The sequence below is a fragment of the Nicotiana sylvestris genome, chromosome 1, assembly GCF_000393655.2.
Source record: "Nicotiana sylvestris chromosome 1, ASM39365v2, whole genome shotgun sequence".
In the NCBI taxonomy this organism is placed as follows: Eukaryota; Viridiplantae; Streptophyta; class Magnoliopsida; order Solanales; family Solanaceae; genus Nicotiana; species Nicotiana sylvestris.
This window is the reverse complement of record NC_091057.1, coordinates 91943071-91962757: the sequence shown is the minus strand read 5'-3', so window position 1 is coordinate 91962757 and position 19687 is coordinate 91943071. Positions and strand designations below refer to the sequence as shown.

At 38.0% G+C, this 19687-nt stretch overlaps 1 protein-coding gene across 1 annotated transcript; it reads right to left on the bottom strand.

The window, feature by feature from the left end:
* Nucleotides 1-14760: 14760 nt before the first annotated feature.
* LOC138872197 (uncharacterized) lies at nucleotides 14761-19456 on the bottom strand. The gene is made up of 4 exons (XM_070150355.1): nucleotides 18487-19456; nucleotides 17040-18369; nucleotides 15685-16889; nucleotides 14761-15242 (listed from the first exon to the last, which is right to left on the bottom strand). The coding sequence occupies exons 1-4, from the start codon at nucleotides 19454-19456 to the stop codon at nucleotides 14761-14763; spliced, it is 3987 nt and encodes a 1328-aa protein (XP_070006456.1).
* Nucleotides 19457-19687: the final 231 nt, after the last annotated feature.

Genomic DNA, 19687 nt, shown 5'->3' with positions numbered 1-19687 from the left:
AAACCTTTAAAGCATTCGCCTCTGTGGGCATCATCATCATCATATCGTACCCGGCCATAATAGGCTCGGTAGAATCGTACCCGGCCACGTGGAGCTCGGTAAAACCCAACTGATCAGTGGTTGCACAATAGGTGTCGTACCCGGCCAACTATAGCGTGGCTCGGTAGAGTAAAATAGATACATATATATAATGCATGCTCGACTCATGGAATCACATTCTAAACCTTTCGGAGTGACGTAAGGTCGGTATCCTCTGTACACGTTATTAGGACTAACTCTTCACTATGAACCTTATAAGAATCAGGAAGTACCAACAACATTGATAACATAAGACTAAGAGAAGCAACATTAACATCAATCGTTCCATAAGAGGGAAAACAATGTAAGTACTGCTAGCTTCTAAGAGTAGAGTATCTTGGAAGATCGTTCATTACATTATGTGCAATCGGAGTCGTGCAAAAGAAGGAAAGGGATAGCCTCACATACCTTGTATATACTGCCCCAATCTCAAGCTATGCAATTGTCAAAACTCCTTAGTCTACAATAAGAGAAACGATACTATCGTTATCATTTAAGCGTCATAACTATTATGTATCGACCACAACCTATTTTACGATGAAACGGACAGCACCTCCCCTATATATATGACCTCACACCATTCAAAACAGTCACCAAACAGCCCAAACAACATCAATAATAAACATATTGAGCCTCCCAAAATAGTCCACACATAGCCTAATCACTCCATACATACGATGACCACCGTAGTCGTGTCAAACAACCTGGAAATGTTACGAATAACTATCAGCCCATAACCCTATATATATATGGTGTTTCTCCACACCCTTCCTCCTCCAAAACTCCATAAGATAGTAGTAAAATACGCAGCCCAACAACAACGCAAAACAGTCCACAAAACAATAACATTACTACCAAACCTTTCGATATATATCTCACAAGTTCTAGCTTCAATGGCTTAGCCGCAACTTGGATAATCTTAAATACATATAGAGTAAGAGGTTCCTTACCTTTATACAGAAAGAACAACTCCAATTTGACCTTAAATTTCCAAGAAATATCCCTCCAATGCTGCCACAACAACAAAAAAATGAAACTAGCGATCAATTAGTGTTTTTCGGCACTAGAATCACTTTAGAAGGCTTGAAATCACCTAGGATTAATATTAAGAACATTAGGGAGTATTTACAGAACATATACCCTTTAAAACAACCTCCCACACGAGCTGGAACGACACAAAAATGAGCAACAACAAGAAGAACAAGAGACTTACTAGCGCCACGGAATTCCCGACACTTGATTTGTGTTGTTTGCCCTTTTTTGGGTCTTGAATCTTGAGAGAACCTTGAGAGGATGTTCCTAGGGTTCTAAGGTCTGAAAATAGTGAAAAGAAATGACTAAAAACGGGTTGTGGTCATCCTATATAAGTCCAAATATCTTAAACCGACTTAGTGGGCCCCATAGAGAGGTGCTTGGCGCAGTCTCGCGAAAACGCGAATATCTCTCTACTCCGAGATCGTATCGATGAACGGTTTAATGCGTTGGAAACTAGACTCATAGATCTTTAATTTGGTGGGTAGATCACCCCGTAATTCCTTGTAAATTATGAGAAACGATTAGAAACATTTGACCTAATGTTTAAGTAAAATTATGAACCTAAGTTGCGACAACTTTTGTCGACTTTTGTTTCATAACTCGTTTGACTTCAAGACTTATGATACGGATATTATATGATTAAAATACCTTCATAAATGACCTCTTGAGTGTATTAATCACCGCTAGATTACCTGAAAATTCGAGTTACAACATCCTTGATTCGTTTAACTTCTAATACTGGTTAATCACCCTTATACACTCTTGTATCACTTAAGACCAATAGGATTGACTTCTTATCATCTCAAAGATAATTCCTTCTTGGATTTATGTTAACTAATATATGGCATGAACTAACACATGTGGATATGGGTTGTAACACTCAACCACCCTGAGAACTTTGGCTTTGATTTGCTTAGTAATTTCTTCCTTGATTTTCATGCTCATGTCTGGTTTGAACTTTCGGAGTTTCTGCTTTACTGGAAGAGACATGGTATTAGTAGGCAACTTGTGAGCTACTATGGATGTGCTCAAACTGGTTATATCATCATATGACCATGCAAAAATGTCCTCATATTCTTTTAAGAAATAGATGTACTCTTCCTTCTTTGTTGGTGACAAGTGAATGCTGATGCGAGTCTCCTTGACAGTCTCGGGGCCCCCAAGTTTACTACTTCGGTTTCATCCAGATTGGACTTAGGCTTATTCTCAAAGTTTTCAACTTCCCTGACAACTTCCTCGGGTATCTCATCTTCTTTATCTGAATCAATATTCTTATGTTGCGTTGCCTCATTACATTTCCCAATTACTGGTTCATCATGAAAAATAATAATAACACTGTAGAAAGAAAAAGTGTACAAAATAGTAAAGAATAATAAAAATCAAATGCATTTGATTAAAATTAAACAACATCCAGACAAGTGCGGCTCGATGAATCGAGCACTTATTTTGAAACAAGCAAGTTTTTAAATCAAAATTATTGAAAATCTTAAATGCCTAGAATGGCTATAGAAATAAAATCTGCCAAGCTACCCAGGGACTCGACGGGCCCGGGATGGTGTGGCGGTCCAGTTCTTTAGAATAGCTCCTTTCTTCATAATCAGAATAGTGAGGCCTTCTTCCTCCTCCTCCTCAATTATGGTACAGTAGTCCATGTCTTCATCCTCAAAGAACATATTTTTTAACCTAGCTAATGCTTCCTCTTCTATAGTTCCTCATATTATATTAGCTTGGTGAAAAGTTTGATCTAGACGTGGCACTAGATGCTCGAGAGGGTAATACGGTCCGCGCCATGGACGTGACCAAACATTGTATTCTTGCCATGTGTACTGATATCCGAGCCCAAAGGTAGTACCATGACCCTTCAACCGTATTGGTTTAGTGATGCCCTGGAGATTCTTCCCCGGCCTTTTGCCGGGCTCATACCCAGACCATGCCAATATGTTTTTTATTTTACTGCTCTACCATTTGTCTTTCTCGACGGCATTGACACATTCAATGTGATGATAGGTTTCTCCTCTTAGCCTTGTTCTATGTCAAATAGTCGGGATGGTTTGACTAGAGTAAATTGGGTTACTCCCATCTTCGTGAATGATCACCTCCTGATGATTCCATTCAAACATCATGGCTTGATGTAGTGTGGAAGGCACGGCCCTAGCAGCATGGATCCATGGTTGGCCTAACAGAAAATTATATGAGGTCGGTATGTTGAGCACCTAAAACTCGACGTCGAACCAAGTTGGCCCCATCTGCAAGCAAAGGTTAATTTCCCCGATCGGGGCCCTTTGAATCCATCGAAAGCTTTCATGTTCATGCTTCCTACCCGTATTTCATGAAAACCTTAGTCCAACCTTTTCAGAGTGTTCAACGGACAAATATTGAGGCTCGAACCTCCGTTAACCAAAACCCTAGCAATGAATTTGTCTTCAAATTGTACTGTAATATGCAATGCTCGGTTGTGATTCAACCCCTTAGGTGGTATCTCATCTTTGTGGAAGATGATTTTATGACTTTCCAGTACCTTCCCTACCATATTGGTCATCTCTCTATCGGTGATATTGTTGGGTACATAAGCTTCATTCAACACCTTCATTAAGCATTCTTATGTGCCTCTGAATTTTGTAGCAGTGACAGGATGGATATCTGAGCTGGGGTTTTGATAAAATGGTCAATGACGGAATACTCCTTCACTTTTATTTTCCTCCAAAGGTCATCTGGCCCTATTTCAATGACAGGCTGCTTGGTAGTGGCATCCTTACTTAGTCCTCCCAAATGTTCAGGCGTATAGACTCTTCCAGTCATAGTCATTCCTTTTACAGCATCGGATTCCTCCATTTTTGCCTTTCCCTTTAGCTGAGCTTCGGCAACGTAATCCCAGGGTATTGCTTTTGAGTCGAAAGGAGGTGTGGTTGATACTATCACTATGAAAGGTGTAACCACTTCTACTTCAAATGGAGCGGGGGTGGCCGCAGGTGGAGCTACCTCTATCTCAAATGGAACCGGTGCAGCTACCTCAACCTCGATTGGTGACTGAGTCTGTACCATAATAGGAGTAAGTGTGACTGCCACTTTAAAGTCATCGCCTTCTCGAATAAGCCCAATCGATCCCTTAGGGTCCCATTCTTTGTTCGTCTCTATCACATGTACCCCACCACTTCTATGATTAGGGAGGGGGTCGTTGCGAATATTAGGTGCGGCTTTCTTCGCTTGTATGACATTATTATCGATTAGCGTCTGGATCTTATCCTTCAAAGTTCGGCACTCATCAGTGGTATGCCCATTCATACTGGAATGGTACGCACAAGTTTTGTTTGGATTGACCCATTGGGATGGATTCTCTAATGCCACAGTAGAATGGGGGTGACACAACTAGCGGATTTTAACCTTTCATACAGTTGGTCGATGGGGTTCAGCAATGGTGGTGTATTGTCTGGGTGGCTTGTGGTCGAAATTGGGTCTTGGTCTTGGAAAGTTTTTGCGAGTTGGATGTGATTGGAAATGGGATGGTTGGGAGTTATAGGTGTGATGGACAGTAGGTGGTTGGGAATATCTAGGAGAGGAAGGCTGATATGTAGGTGGTGATGATTGGTATATGGGTAGAGGTGTTTGATATGTGGGTGGAGGTGTTTGGTAAGTGGGTGAAGGTGTTTGGTATATGGGTGGAGGTGTTTGGTATGTGGGTAGAGGTGTTTGATAGGTAAGTGGAGATTTTGGGCCCTGGGCCACCATTACCGCCCCAACGTCTCTCTTATTTGATAGGCCGCCTAATTGCAATCCCTTATTTGTGGCCTATAATGCCTCCAAATTCGTTATCATCCCGCTTTTGATGCCTTCCTCAATTCTTTCCCCAAGCTTGATGATATCAAAGAACTTATGATTTTCAATAGCCATTAATATTGCATAATACTACGGATCCTGTGCTCTGATGAAGAACTTGTTCATTTGTTCCTCGTCCAAAGATGGCCTAACCTTGGCCGCTTCCGACCTCCAACGAGTAGCATATTCGCAGAAAGTTTCGGTAGGTTTCTTCTTAAGATACTGGATGTAGAAAACAACTGGTGTATTCTATGTATTGAACCTAAACTGGTACATGAAATCCAACTCCATACTCACCCAATTGGACCATTTCTTGGGATTTTGGCTGATGTACCAGGTCAAAGCATCTACAGTTAGACTCATCATAAAAAGTTTACTCATTTGGATCTTTTTGTCTTTCCCGACCCCGACAAGCTTGTCACAATAGGTCCTAAAATGAACCCTAGGATCCCATGTACCATCAAACATTTCGAACTTGGGAGGTTTGTACCCCTCTAGCAGTTCTACATCTGGTAGTATATGTCTTCAAAGTTCAATCCTTCTATTCCTTTGTCGCCTTCGACACCCTGAACCCGACTCGTCAACTTCTTGAGTTCTTCATCCATGTTTTTAATGAGCATGTCCTTCTCGGAGGATTCCGGTGTATAGGAGATTATTTGGATAGAGTGAGGTACGGTTTCTACGTATATAGAGTTGCTTTGATGGGTGCCAGGGACTTGGGTGTAATGATGGTTATTGGTTGAGTTTTGAGGATCGGGAATGGGTTATGTTGTGTTTTGGGGAGTGTGGTAGGTGGTGGTTGGTGGGTACTGAATTGGTTGATAGTGATGTTGTGGCGGAGTTGAATTTGTAGGGGATTGAGATTTTGGGGTAGGGTTGCGTATTGATTCGGTGCAGGAGGATTTTGTGGGTGTTGGTTTTGTGTGTTTTGGGGAGGTGTTGCGTTCTTTGTGTTTTGTTGGTTGATGTCGGAGACATTCAAGGTGAGAGACAAGTTTGCCAAGTTGTGAACCTACTTAAGTTCTCTTTGTAATTCCAATATCTTTAGTTCCAGTCTAGAGACTAGATCATTTGGTGTCGGAGTACTCTGTCCATCTGAAGTTTCTGCGTTCTCAATATTCTCCTTTCGGATACCACTTAAGTGGAAGGTGTTAGGCACCCCTCCCGACCGAACTTTTACTTATGTGAATTAGTCCTTTTAACAAATAAACAGTTTAAGTGAACATGTATGATTTAAGTAAAGAAACAAAGGAAAAAGACATGAACAAGTGGCACATATATAAAGGAAAGTAAAATTTATTTAAATAACGGGAATTAGGAAATAGGGGTCCTAGGTTGGTTAGCCTACAGGATCACCTCACACAATGCCCGGTAATCACTCCTCAATGAGGGGCTACATGTGACATTAGTGCGTGGTCATCATATCCTTTACTACCCAATTCCTTCCCCTTAGTCATAGCCTAAAGCATTCTAGTAACCTTGAAAAAATGTCCTATGCATGCACTACTCATCCATTCCTCGTGGCCCTGGAGGTATTTAGGACCTCTAATTTAGGTAGTTCTAGAACTTCCTAAGGTTTGAAAGGATAAAAGTCTAGGCATCAATCAAAAAACAATTAGGACTGTATTTAAAGAGAACAAATTAAAGCCTCATAGACACCTCCACAAATATAACAAGTAAGTGCACATCTTCAAACAACAGTCAAGTATTTAAGAGAAAATCCTAGAACATGATATCTAGGTGAGTAGGGGATTAGACAGCATTGAATTAGGACCAAGTGTCAAAGATCTATTTAGCTTGCCTACTGATTTTAGACCTGTGAATGTGAGCAGTGTTAAATAACAAAGCGAAATTTTATAGTTGCAGGACTTTAATCGCCCTATAGGCTTGCGTAAATGCATAATAGTGACGTCCTAAAAGCATGATGTCTATATTGATTAGGAATGCAGTAAAACAGAAAAATAATTTTTAAATGACCACTTGAGATCCTATAGGCATGCTTTCTAGCAGTATTAATTTGAAGGCAGTGTTTGAAAACTTATTAAAGAAACTGACAGATTAATTAATTAAGCCCATTCAGAATATATAAACACAAATTTGAACTGATTTATTTAACTAAACTGGTTTTAAGTTCTATAGGCATGATATCTAATTATTAAAACTGACTTTTGAACTTATAGGCATGATTTCTAAGGAGTCGAATTTGAATACATGCTGTAATGAAAATTGAACTTCAACTACTCTACACTCTATAAGCATGATACCTAATTATAAAGATGATTATAACCCTATAGGAATAATCTCTATTATTAAAGCCATTTATATCATATAGACATGGTTTCTAATATCTTGGAAGTAAAGCAAACATAGCAAACACATTTGATCAACATGAACCTATAGGCAATTTACCCAACATATATATAACTACCCACCCTCTTTTACTAATCACCCCAATGTTTGTTTACAATAATTATTACAGACTAATGAATTAAATAAAAATATATAAATAAATAGGAGTTAATCTATAAGGAGCCTGCAGTAGGCCCAAATGACTTCCCAGCCTCCAATAGCCTCAAATGCCCAAAGTTCCATAGTCAATTTCATGTCTAGGTGTGTCAGAGTTCCCTAAGGACCTCAAGAATCTCGGGCAGTGCTCACACCTAGACCTTTTCTCAAACAATAACTGATTTAGGTGCAGTGTGAAAAGGCCAGCTCTGACATGCTGGAGTTCAGAGAGATCTCAAGGATCTAAAGGCAGTACACATATTAGAGGGGCAGAACCTAGTATTCTAAGTGTGAAGTGAGAGTGCTTGATATAGTTTTGAAAACGTTTGAAAATAGTACAGAGATGACTTTAGAAGTAAAAGGTTTTTCAGAAACGGGAAATAGTTTGGTGGTTAAAGACAGTTTGAGAAGAGTACCAAAACAATAGATAATCAATTGGTCATAAGAGACATCTAGATTCAGAAAACACTTAACAAATAGATCCCATATAGGGATAAAGGGATTGGGGCACACAAGAGTCACATTGGGGGGGGGGTACATAGATAGGGTATAAAGGAAACATATAGTTAACCAATCTGCAGAAAACACTTAGGATCTTAGGGACTTTAACAGGCTAGTCATGGACAATAAATAGTTGAAACATAGATCATAATTGTAATACAGGAAGCATGACATACCTTGAACAAGATTAAACATACAGTTTGGACATGCTAGGCAAAGAAGTAAGCAGGAAAGAGTGCAGAATAACAAGACAGAGTTTGGACATGCTGAGCAAAGAAGTAAACAAGAATACAAGTTGAATTCATAACTGATGAACTAGTGCAGGAATGAAACACATAGGGTTTGGATTTCAAAACTTAACTAGAGACATACCAGTTGAAGAACAGAGTCCAGAATATAAAGCAGATGTAGTTCACATTATCTAGCCTTGGCTTTCAACTGGCTAGATCAGTGAGTATCACAAGCAGCAGAAGAGAAAATAAACTTTAGAGTGTGAGTGTGCTTTTTGAACTAATGTTCTATTTTGAAGTGAGAATAGGAGAGTGCTTATATAGCAGTTTGAGGGTAGAGTTAATAGGGTAAAAGAATCAGAAATCAACAATTAAGGGCAAATCAGAATCCTATCATATAAGGAGTTCAGAATAGACTCCTTTAGTTAGGGGCAATTAGCCAAACGGTAACAACAAGGGTTTAATTAAGCCAAAAAAGACCAAACCATACCAAATAAAGAATCAGTAAGAATTCCAAAGTTGTAAGGGCAAGAAATTAAGGCAGAGACGACCAATTAAGGTTATAAACAAGGAAACAAATAAAATCTATGCATACCAATCTTTAATGGAGTAATCAATCATCCCGAATTTCAAAGTAATACTGATTTCTAGAAAGAATATATATCAATTCCCATAAATAGAAAAATAAACTAAGTAAAATTTCACAGAAACATAGAACTTAGTCGGAAAAATTAGGTTAGAACCCTAATAGGGCTTAGTTAGAGGGAATATCATGAAAGAGTCAGCAAGTTTAGTAGATAAGGTAAGAAATGAATAGTCAGGATAAACACAAACATATAGAATCGTTGAAAAATTGAATTAAGAATCTCAGTAGAGGCATATTAGGACAAGAAAACCACGAGAAATCACAAGAACCAAGGCAAGAACACAATCAGTACACCAGTACTCAAAAACCAAACAAAGAATGTCAAAAGTTAGGGCTTTTAGTACAAGCGAGTTAAGCTTTACAAAATCAGTCAAAACACATAAGAGGCAGAATATTGAACACTCAAAAAATCATCAAACATTTTCGTAAAAGAAATTTCCGGAAACCCTAGTTTAGAAAAAGATGAAAATCACTTGAAATCATACGATTCTTGTAAAGAATCATGAGGTTGTTGTAAAACCCATATGAAACAAGTCCAAATCATCTCAGATCTGTACAGATCTAAGAGGTTCAGAAAAAGTAAATTAGGGTTTCGAAGAGAACAACACAGAGGTGAAGAAACAGGCTTAGAAACCTATAGATCATAGTCAATATAGGACGATCTTACTCGGAATCATACTGGAACGACCTGAAATAGGCGATAAAGGAACCATAGATGCAAGCCAACTGACCCTGGTCCCTTGAGGAACATGGAGATTGCAATACCAATGTGAAAGAGGCTAATAGAGGCCTGGGGGTGGTGAGAAACCACCAGAGGTAGCCATAGACGAGTGACGATTAGGTCCGATTATTGTTAGGTTTGAGAGCGTTTGAGAGAAGAGAGGGATTTCAGGGCGGCGGATGGTAGAAATGAAAGGATTTGTGGGGGTCGTTTGATTTATTTTATGAAGGGTCTTTTGTGGCCGTTGATCTTTATGATCAACGGCCGAGATTAAAGGGTTTTTGGGGCCGGATTGGGAAGTTGGGTTTGGGCTGGGTAACTTTGAATTTATAATGGGCTTGTATTGGGTTGAAATAGGGCTGAAATTGAAATAAAAATAGGCCAGATTTTAAATAGCCACTTTTAATAACTATATAATTTATAAAAATTATAAATGATTTCCAAAAAATTATTTTCATGTACTAAAATGATTTAAAACAATTATTTAACATTTTAAAAATATAAAATACCATTTTATGCATCAATAATGTAATTATATGTTAATATGGGTTATTATTGCAAAGATGTGCAATTTAGCCTGAAAATGTAAATGCAATTATAAAAAATGCACTAAAAATATTTAAACAATTATGATGGCATAAATAAAGAATTTAAATGACCAAATCATCTCAAAAATAATTTGAAGGATAATTATTGGATATTTTATAAATAAAAGGGAAGAAATAAATTGATTTAGAGCTTTTAATGTTGTTTAGTGAGGGATTTGCAGGCTATGAAATGTTGTCCTCGGGCCATGCAGATGGTGCCTCCGAACCATGACACCTTTGTATAATGTTATGCAAATATGAAGGATCCTCAGGCCGTGACATGGTATCTTCTGGCTATGAGGATGTTGCATTTTAGACTTTGACGTATTTGGATAGATTGGCGATATTTCTGCCCAAGAGGTGCAGCAATATGTTGTTAACAAGACAGGGCTTAGTCTTGTGAAATGGAGGGTGTTGATACCCAATTTTTCCCTATGTATTTTTATATGCAAAATACTTTCAAAATAGCATATATATGCATATATAAGTATGTCCAAATGTTTTAGTATTTTTCCTAATTTTTAAAAGATTCTTAAATCAATTTATTGCCCTATTTTAACAATACAAAAATAAATAATTGTTCCTCAAATTATCATTTTGGTTATTAACTTATTTTATTCTTATATTTATACCAAAATATAGCTAAGGTAATTTTTACATATTTTTACAAATTTATTTAGTATTTTTAAAGCTAAATTGCATATAACTGCAATTTTAGCCTATTTTCTGATTTAATAGCATTTTATAATTATGAAATTGATTCCAGTGTTTTTTAATTTAATATTTGGGTATTATTAATTAATTTAGTACTTTTAATTTGTTTCAGAAATCATTCTACCTATTTTTATAAATAAAACGGGAAAAAGTGCTATTTAAAATCTAGCCCTAACTATTTCAATTTTGGCCTAAAATCAGCCCCCAATTAAACCCCAATTTCATTTTTAAAACGGACCAGCCCAATACAATTTAACCCGCCCCTGACCTAACTAAAATCTACCCGGCCCTACCTATAATCCAAACGACTACCCTAATCCCCTCATTTCTCTTCTATCAGCCGTCTCTAAATGCTCCACTCCCTCAAACTCTCTCGAATGTTCTCAAAACCCTAATCGCCTCCTACCGTATTCAACCTCAAAATCACCGGAATCCATGACTTCTCAGGCCATGGAAGCCCTACACTCACCCTCCTTGCTCTTATACGCCTGGTACTTGGAGGTTCAAGGTCAGACCTCGAAGGTTTTCCGCTCAGATCTTCGCCGATCCAAGGCTCTACGGCCACTCCGGCCTTGCTCCGGCATACAATGATGTTTTGAGCCTGGTTCTGACTTCTTCGACTCAGATCGGACCTTTTCCAAGCCTTTCTCATTTCTATGGCTCTTCTGAAACCCTAACTCTTCGAGGTTTTCTCCGATATTTTTAGATCTGTTATGTATCTATGCTCTATTTGAGTTTTCAAATGATTTCCTCAACTTTCTTTCAAAAATTATTTTTAAAATCGCTTCTTTTTCGATTTAGGGTTTTCTAAAATGCTTCAAATGTTTCTATGACTTTTCTTTTCCTTTTCTTTGTGTGTATTTGTCTCTACTATGCTCATATGTTTCCTTTTTACCACACATGTTCTTCTGTGCTTTCTATCTTTCGTCTTCCTACTGTGTTTCTATATCATGCTCTCACATATTTATCTCACTGTGTTTTCCTATATGTTCTTTTGCTATACTTTTCGGGTGTTCTTGTGTTCTTCTACTGTATTTCTCTACTAAGTTCTTAAGTCTTTTTGTTTGCCTTCTACTGAACCTTGTTTTAAGTTTCTTCTAAAAGACCTGTTTAAGCATGTTTTCCTCTACTGTTTCTTCTACTCTCAGTATGCTTCGAATTTCTTCACTCTGTTTGCTTTGAACTTTCTACTAAAGTTGCTTGTTTTCTCATGAGTTTCTGAAAGAAATCTTTGAGCCTGTTTTGACTACTTGCTTCCTCGTCTCTGTACTTGACTCGAGGTGGAAACCCTAGAATTTGGGGGTTCTGCCGAGGTTTGGTAATGTTATTGAACTAGGGTTCTGTTTGAGAACCCTTGACTCTTTCAGACTAATCTATGAGTCTATGAACTAAGTTTGAACTTCTTTTTTTGCACATAATTCTGAGCTTTTTTTTAAATTCTTCTACACTAGACCCTTCTACTGATTGGCATGATAAGTTTCTCTCATGTTTAACGTGTCTGTTTGCTTTTATATGTGATAAATCTTTCTTCAAAAGGGTTTTTCAACTTGTGATTGATTGAGAATTCCTTTTAATAGGTCTAATTGATTTTTGCTGATTTTGCTTAAGTAAAACCTTTCTTCACCTTTTCTGACTGGGTTTATTCCAACAAATCTTTGGACTTCTGATTTCTTGGCTATTAACTGATTCCCTTTCCTTATTTGCACAAACCGTGTACTGTCAAGACCTTGTCCTTAAATAGACCTTTATGTATTTACCCCTATTATACTACTTTGCACAAAGTGTTTGATTAATTTCTTTCCTTAATTGGTTTATACCCGTTTGTAATCTGAATCCTTTCATTAAAGGGAAAACTTGTGTAATTGATTGATAATCGATTTTCAAACTATTCTCTTACCTTATTTCTGCTTACCTTCTATACTATAAAAGGGCACGACCCCTTTCTCACCAAAGACACACTTTCAACTCAACACTTTTACACTTCAGACTTCCTACCCACAATCTCAATTCTCTTCTTAACTCATCGTATTCTGACTGCCTATCTGCACTTTGGCTTTACAAGACTACTGCTTTCTTCTTACTTGTTTCTTTAAGACTGGTATGTTCTAGTTTTGGCTTCAGCATCATCCCAATGTGTTTACCTACAGCCTTTACTTTCATGTCTACTTTACTGTCTATGTGGAGTTAAATGTTTAACTGGCATGTTAATTTCTTTTTACCTGTTTTTGCTGTGAATCCCTACACCCATGTTTCCTTCTATGTGTTTTGAGTTGTAGTTCAGGACATGACCATATACAAGTTATTGTTCATGTTTGGACTTGATCCCTTAAGGGATCCTAACTCCCAAAACAATGTGTTTTAACAGGCTTGTAGGGCATGCCATCACTTCTCATTGCTAGGTATGCCCACTAGCTTGTCCTTGCTTCTTTTACAACTTCCCCTTTTCCCTTTTTCAAACTCTGCACTTACACTCACTCTTAGCTTCTAAGTTCTTCCCACCTCCTGTGAGCCTTGCCTTGGGACCTTGAGTTCCCTCTAAACTTGGACACTTGAGGGCTGGCCCTTCCACACTGCACTATGTCTTAATCCTGTAATGCATTTGGGTGTGAGTACTGCCCGGAGTCCATTTGAGGCTCTTAGAGAACTCGGACACATCCAAATGAGAGAAAGGCTTTGGATCCTGATCTTTGGAGTTGGTTTATCACATATTTCGGACATGGAGTCTGAATTAGGCTCCCCTTGGTTGTACTGTTAATTTCTGATGTATTTTTGCTTTTCTTATTCATGCTGGGCTGTAATAATTTATAATAACTATTGGGTGTGGCTAGTGAAAAGGGATTGGAATGACTGTATGCAAAAAGGAGTAGATATCATGCCTATAGGCTTATTAATTTCTGCAGATACCATGCCTATTCCTGCATTCTCGTCTTTTTTTTGGCAATCTGATAGACAAGTGCCTAGGGCTAGTTTTTATAAATAGAAAATAAAAAAACAAAACATTTTGTCCGGAGGTCTAATCATGATGAAAGAAATAAACTTTGAGAAATACAAATGACCTATTATCAAAGTTGAGCAATGAACTCAACATTGATATTACATAAGATCTAGTAAACTTTGTGTATCTAAAAATTATTCCTTGAGTTCTATGCATTAACATCTATCGTTTTCTTTGCATCTTTTGTCCTACTGCTTGCATGCATTGCCCATTTCTGTCTATTTCTTAAGATTGCACTTGTATCCCATTTTGGCGATGTTGTTGCTCCCTGCTATTCTGCCTTTTTCCTTTGATATAAGAATTGTCTCCATTCTGTTCTCATCTTCCCATATCTCCTGTAAATAACATTCACACATTGTACTATTCATACTGATACATCGTATCCAAACCTTTCCTCTCTTGCCTGTGGTGTTTTTCTCTTCATGCATTCTGCAACTTTTCCACAATGCATTTGTAAGTTGTCTAGTGTGCATCTGTGTGTATGTCCTCCCTTTTTTCTTATGACTCAACTTTCATGTGTATGCTAAAAAAACCTGATGCCTTCCTGCTTATAGTTGTATGCTGTTGTTTCAGCTTTCTATAACTGAATTCCAGTTGTCTGTATGAATCTTCTGTGATGTCCATAGTCATACCCATACATTTCTCAGCTTGCCCTCCATTGAAATGAGTATAAATTACTAATATCACCACTTGAAGGTTGGGCCAGAAGAAAAGCATAAGTACACTATTGTTCCCTATTTCTTTGAATTGTCTGCGTTTCATAGTTGTGCGTGCAAAAATTGTCAACTTCATAATCCATGTTGTCCTGTTTACCATTGTTACCATGTGTTCCCCTTTTGTGTCCTACTTTTCTCTTTTTGTGGCATCCTTTTTGTGTTGAACGAGAGCAAGACTTACTGAACATTGGTATCCCTGTATTTGATGCCCAACAAAAACTACTGCTCTATTTGTAACATCTGGGCACCTCGAAGAAGACTGATTTGTTCTTTTTGTTTTTTGGATTTTGTTGACATCTTTTTTGTTAAAAGCTTTGTCCCATTCTTTATGTGCACAGAACACTCCACCCAATGTTTCCTTTTTAGTATTCCAAAATGCATGCCTATTGAGTGGACCATTGGCCTTAGCATTTGAATCAATGCTTGAATGCTTTTTGATCCTATCGATTCATCTTCCTCAATCCTATGCATGTGCTTAACAGTATTATGCAGCTGTTGCATTAATACCACCAGATGGTAATGTAGTCTAGCATAGTCTAATAGTGCCGAAAACTCCAAAAGTTCATTGAGTTGTGTTCTTGTATTGTCATTCTTCCTTGTCCCAATCTGCCTTAATTGCTTTCCTTCTCGAAGGGGATTAGCACACTGTAATAATACCCCCCTAAGACTTGAATTTAGGAGTGTGTTTCCCGTATCTCTTTCTGCAAAAAAGAAAACTTCATTAGAAAAAAAAGAGATCACTGTCCTCTCCTTCATAAGGATTTGAGGATGTTGATTCTGAGATATTTTCAGTTCCCTCATCAATTCCTTTTCTTGTTTATTCATCCTTGTTGTTATTGTCTCACCATCTTGACTCTCAAGAAAGGGCATTGCAATTTATCCCCGTTAATTAGCCTCCCCCCTTGTGTGTCTAGTTGCATGAAAGAGTGACATTCAAATTTCCCTTGATCGAGAGCATAGTTAGTCAGATGGTCAGCTAATTTGTTCCCTTCTCGATATATATGCGATATTCTGCTATTGCTTATTGACAACAACTGCCTTATCTCCTTCACTTCTTCCTCTATGACCCAAGGTAGCTTCCAATATCCTTTTATTACATTTTTGAGTAACATTGAATCGGTTTCCACCAGATATTGTGTATACCTGCAACCCTGCTATGTTTCAATGCCTCAAGTATAGCTTTCGTTTCTGCTTGTGTATTTGTCACTTTTTGTATTTCCTTGGCACACGCAAATAACAGATCTCCATGTTCATTTCTCAAACAAAATCCAATTGAACTCCTCCAAGGGTTACCTCTCGATGCCCCATTTGTATTTATTTTCATCCAGCCTTGCATTGAAAATTTCCATAGCACTTTGTTAAACTTCAGTTTAGGAGTGTAATTCTCCATCATTTTCAGTATATCTGGCCATCTATAAGGTACATGTGCAACTCCAGGTTTCCTCACTTTTATAAGAGACTGAATAGTAGTGCATATTTGAAATACCACCCTGTTAGTTGACACTGGCTCCCCATGTTTACTGTTGTTCCTCATTTTCCATAATTCCCATACAATGATACTAGGCAGAGCTAAAAAGATTTGTTTAAGTCTGGCTATCACCTTCAAAGTCCAGCATTTTACTATTGCTTGGTGCAAGCTCAGTCCCTCCAAAGACAATCCAGCGTAAGAGAAAAAATAAGACCACACTCGTGAGGCTGTGTACAAATGATAAAACACATGGTTTAGCGTCTTTTCATTAGGCACAGCACAACACCAGCATTTTGGTGGCATTGAGTACCTCATTCTTCTGATTGTATCATCAAGTGGCAATTTCCTTTTCCATAGTTTCCACATAAAGAAAGAGATTTTCCAAGGCAAACCTTGAACCCACATATTAGAGTATATTATAGCTGGATCCTTCCTTCTTCTTAAATATTCCCATGCAGTCTTGACTGTGAATTGGCCTCTTGTATCTAAACTCCAAATTGGTTTGTCACATTCATCTGAAATTTCGGGGCATTGTATATTATCCAGTATGTGAGATGCTAGATCACCAGGAAGAAGTTCTCTAAGCTGCTCCTCGATCCACTGTCCTTCATTAACTACATCATTCACATTGTTAATATTCTCATCACCAAAAAATTCTTGAGGTACCACAAAATATAGAGACCCCAATCCTGTCCAGTTATCAAACCAAAATAGGGAAGATCTCATTTTTAGTTTCCATAGGATTTGATGTTCAATAAGGTCTCTACATTCTAACATCTTCTTCCATATATGTGATCCATATCTCCAAGGTGTGACAATGGCATTTGACTTCTTGCAATATTTTTGGCAAATGAAGGAGCTCCACAGTGATGGCTTGGTCCTGAAATTCCACCAAATTTTGCAGAAAAGGTCCTTGGAGATGTCATGTAAAGATCAAAATCCAACTCCTCCTTCTTCCTTAGGAAAGCATAAGGTGTCCCATGAAGTTCAGTGCCTAGCTCTTCCCTCTATAGAACTGCTCCAGAAGAACCTTGCAAATATTTTGTACAACTTGTTGATCACATTAGCAGGTGGATTCACTGCTGAAAGCAGATGAATAGGCATGCTTTGAAGTATACTATTGATCAACACTGCCCTCCCACCAATGGATAAAAGTTTCCCTTTCCAAGTTTGGAGTTTTTTCATTACTTTCTTGACTAGACCTTCATAGAAATCCATTATTCTCCTTGAGTAAAAAATAGGGTAGCCAAGATAAGTGAATGGAAATTCCTGTCTCCCTATTCCAGTTACCCTCTCAATCGTGATCACAACTTCATCACTCGTAGAATGGTGAACATATATAGCAGATTTCGACTTATTTATCAGTTGGCCTGAAGCAACTTCATATGAGTTCAATACCTCCATGATTAGTCTTAGAGAGGTGACATCTGAGGATGAGAATATTATGGTGTCGTCGGCATATGCAAGATGGTTAATCTTAGGGCTCCACTTCAGCATTCCAAAACCACAGAAATACAAATTATGATGTAGTGCATTAAGTCCTCTTGACATTGCCTCTATAGCCAAAATAAATAGTGTAGGTGACAATGGGTCGCCTTGCTTCACTCCTCTAGTCGACTTGAAAAATCCATGTGGTTGTCCATTAACAAGAATTGAATACCAATTATTGGACACAATGCCAAAGATCAGACTAATAAACCATTCGGAGAACCCCATCTTCCTAAGAATCTTTGAAAGAAACATCCATGAGAGTCTGTCGTATGCCTTTATCATGTCCAGCTTTATTGCCACATTAGGTCCTGCTTTAGTTCTCAACCTTATGTCAATGATAATTTCCTGAGTAAGCAACACGTTTTCAACCATATTTCTTCCTTTAACAAATCCAGCTTGCTCATCAGAGATAACATTAGGAAGAATATCAACCAACCTTTCATGAATAACCTTCGATATGATTTTGTTTGTGAAATTGCTTAAGCTGATTGGCCTGAAATCTGAGAAGGTCTGGACATCCTTTTTCTTAGGTAATAGGACTAAATTTGTGTAAGTCACACATTTTGGTAGTTCCTGACCACAGAAAAAGGCTTTCACCATCTGTAGAATATCTTCTCCAATTATATCCCAACAAGCATGGAAGAAATTTCCATTAAATCCATCAGGTCCACTTGCACTATCACCATTCAGCCCAAACACTGCCTTCTTGACTTCCTCCATTGTAGGCTTCCTTGTGAGATCATTATTCTGCTCATCATTCATGATCACAGGTACATGATCTAAAATTGTAAATTCTGTTGGAACAGAAGGTTCATGAAATTGCTGCTTGAAAAAGTGGATTGCTTCTTCCGCAATATCTGATTCATCCTCTATCCAAATACCATTTTTATCTTGAATCCTCTTCAGCTGTAGTTTCCTTCTTTTTCCATTCACATGAGCATGAAACAATTTGGTCTTTCTATCTCCGTCTTTAAACTAACACATACCTGCCTTTTGTTTCCAAAACTCTTCTTCTAATGCCCACACCCGTATTAGGTATGTTTGCACCCTTTGGATCCTTTCACGATTTTGCATTGTTGGATTCAATTCAAATTGAGTCTCATGTACCTGTAGCACTTCCTCCAAACTAGCCAGCCTTTGAAAAATGTCACCAAAAGTGGCCCTGCTCCATACAGTTAAAGCCTTCTTCAACTTTTTCATTTTGTGATTGAACAAAATAAATGGACTCGCATGGAAGTCAGCCTGCCAGTGTTCCTTAACGACCTCCAAGAAAGAATCATTTTTGATCCATAAATTCATAAATCTAAAAGCCTTCTTGGTTGGGCCAGAATTCGGATTGCACTTGATTTGCATTGGGCTATGGTCAGAACCAATTTTAGATAAGTGGTTGATCTCTAAGCCCGGCCAAAACTGTTGAAGTTCCATGTTGCGCAAACATCTGTCAAGTCTTTTGAATATGCAATCCTCCTCCGCTCTCTCATTCCACCAAGTGAAAATGCTTCCTTTGAAACCAAGATCAAAAAGGTTGCACGTATTAATACAGTGCCTGAAATCATCTGTCTCGTTAATATGTACTGGGAGACCACCAAATTTCTCTTCTTCATCCCATATCACATTAAAGTCACCACCCACAAGCCAAGGCAAAGACATGTCATCATCCAAATTGTATAATATGTCCCACAGCTCAATTCTTTCAGTTGCATCGCATTTAGCATATACCATGGTAATTACAAACTCCTTTTGATCATCAGTGTCAGTCACCTTCAAAGTGATATGCTGCTCTATGTTGAAGAGGATTTCAAATTCATATTTTTGATCAATGAAAATCCATATTTTGTTAGAAACATTAACTACTACTTGCTTGAACCCAAGTCTTCTTCTATACTGGTCAACAATTCTGATCTGTTGTATTGGCTCCATCAAAGCAATGAAATCAAAGTGGAACTGTCTATCCATTGTGATTACCCTTTCAAAGGCTTGCATTGTATTAACTAACCAAATATTCCAAATGAGAGCATTCATCATCAGTTAATAGATTTCGAGCATGTTCTCCTTGTTTGCACTCCTGTAACTTGAACTCCGGCTACGCCCCTTTGTTGTTTTCCCCTTCCTGCTGATTTTCCAGCCTCTATTTGTCTAGGAGAAATGTCACCTTGCCTAGCTACATTAATGAAATTCTTTGTAGTA

Bases quoted from the DNA above. Each gene is read 5' to 3' on its own strand.
- LOC138872197 (XM_070150355.1), bottom strand. From the start codon at position 19,456: ATGGATAGACAGTTCCACTTTGATTTCATTGCTTTGATGGAGCCAATA. The intron at 18,370-18,486 runs GTATGTGTTAGT...GTATTTGGATAG, and splicing joins GTTTTGGAAACAAAAGGCAG to AGGATGAATCAGATATTGCG. The intron at 16,890-17,039 runs GTTCTTCTGGAG...GTGGAATTTCAG, and splicing joins TTGTACAAAATATTTGCAAG to GACCAAGCCATCACTGTGGA.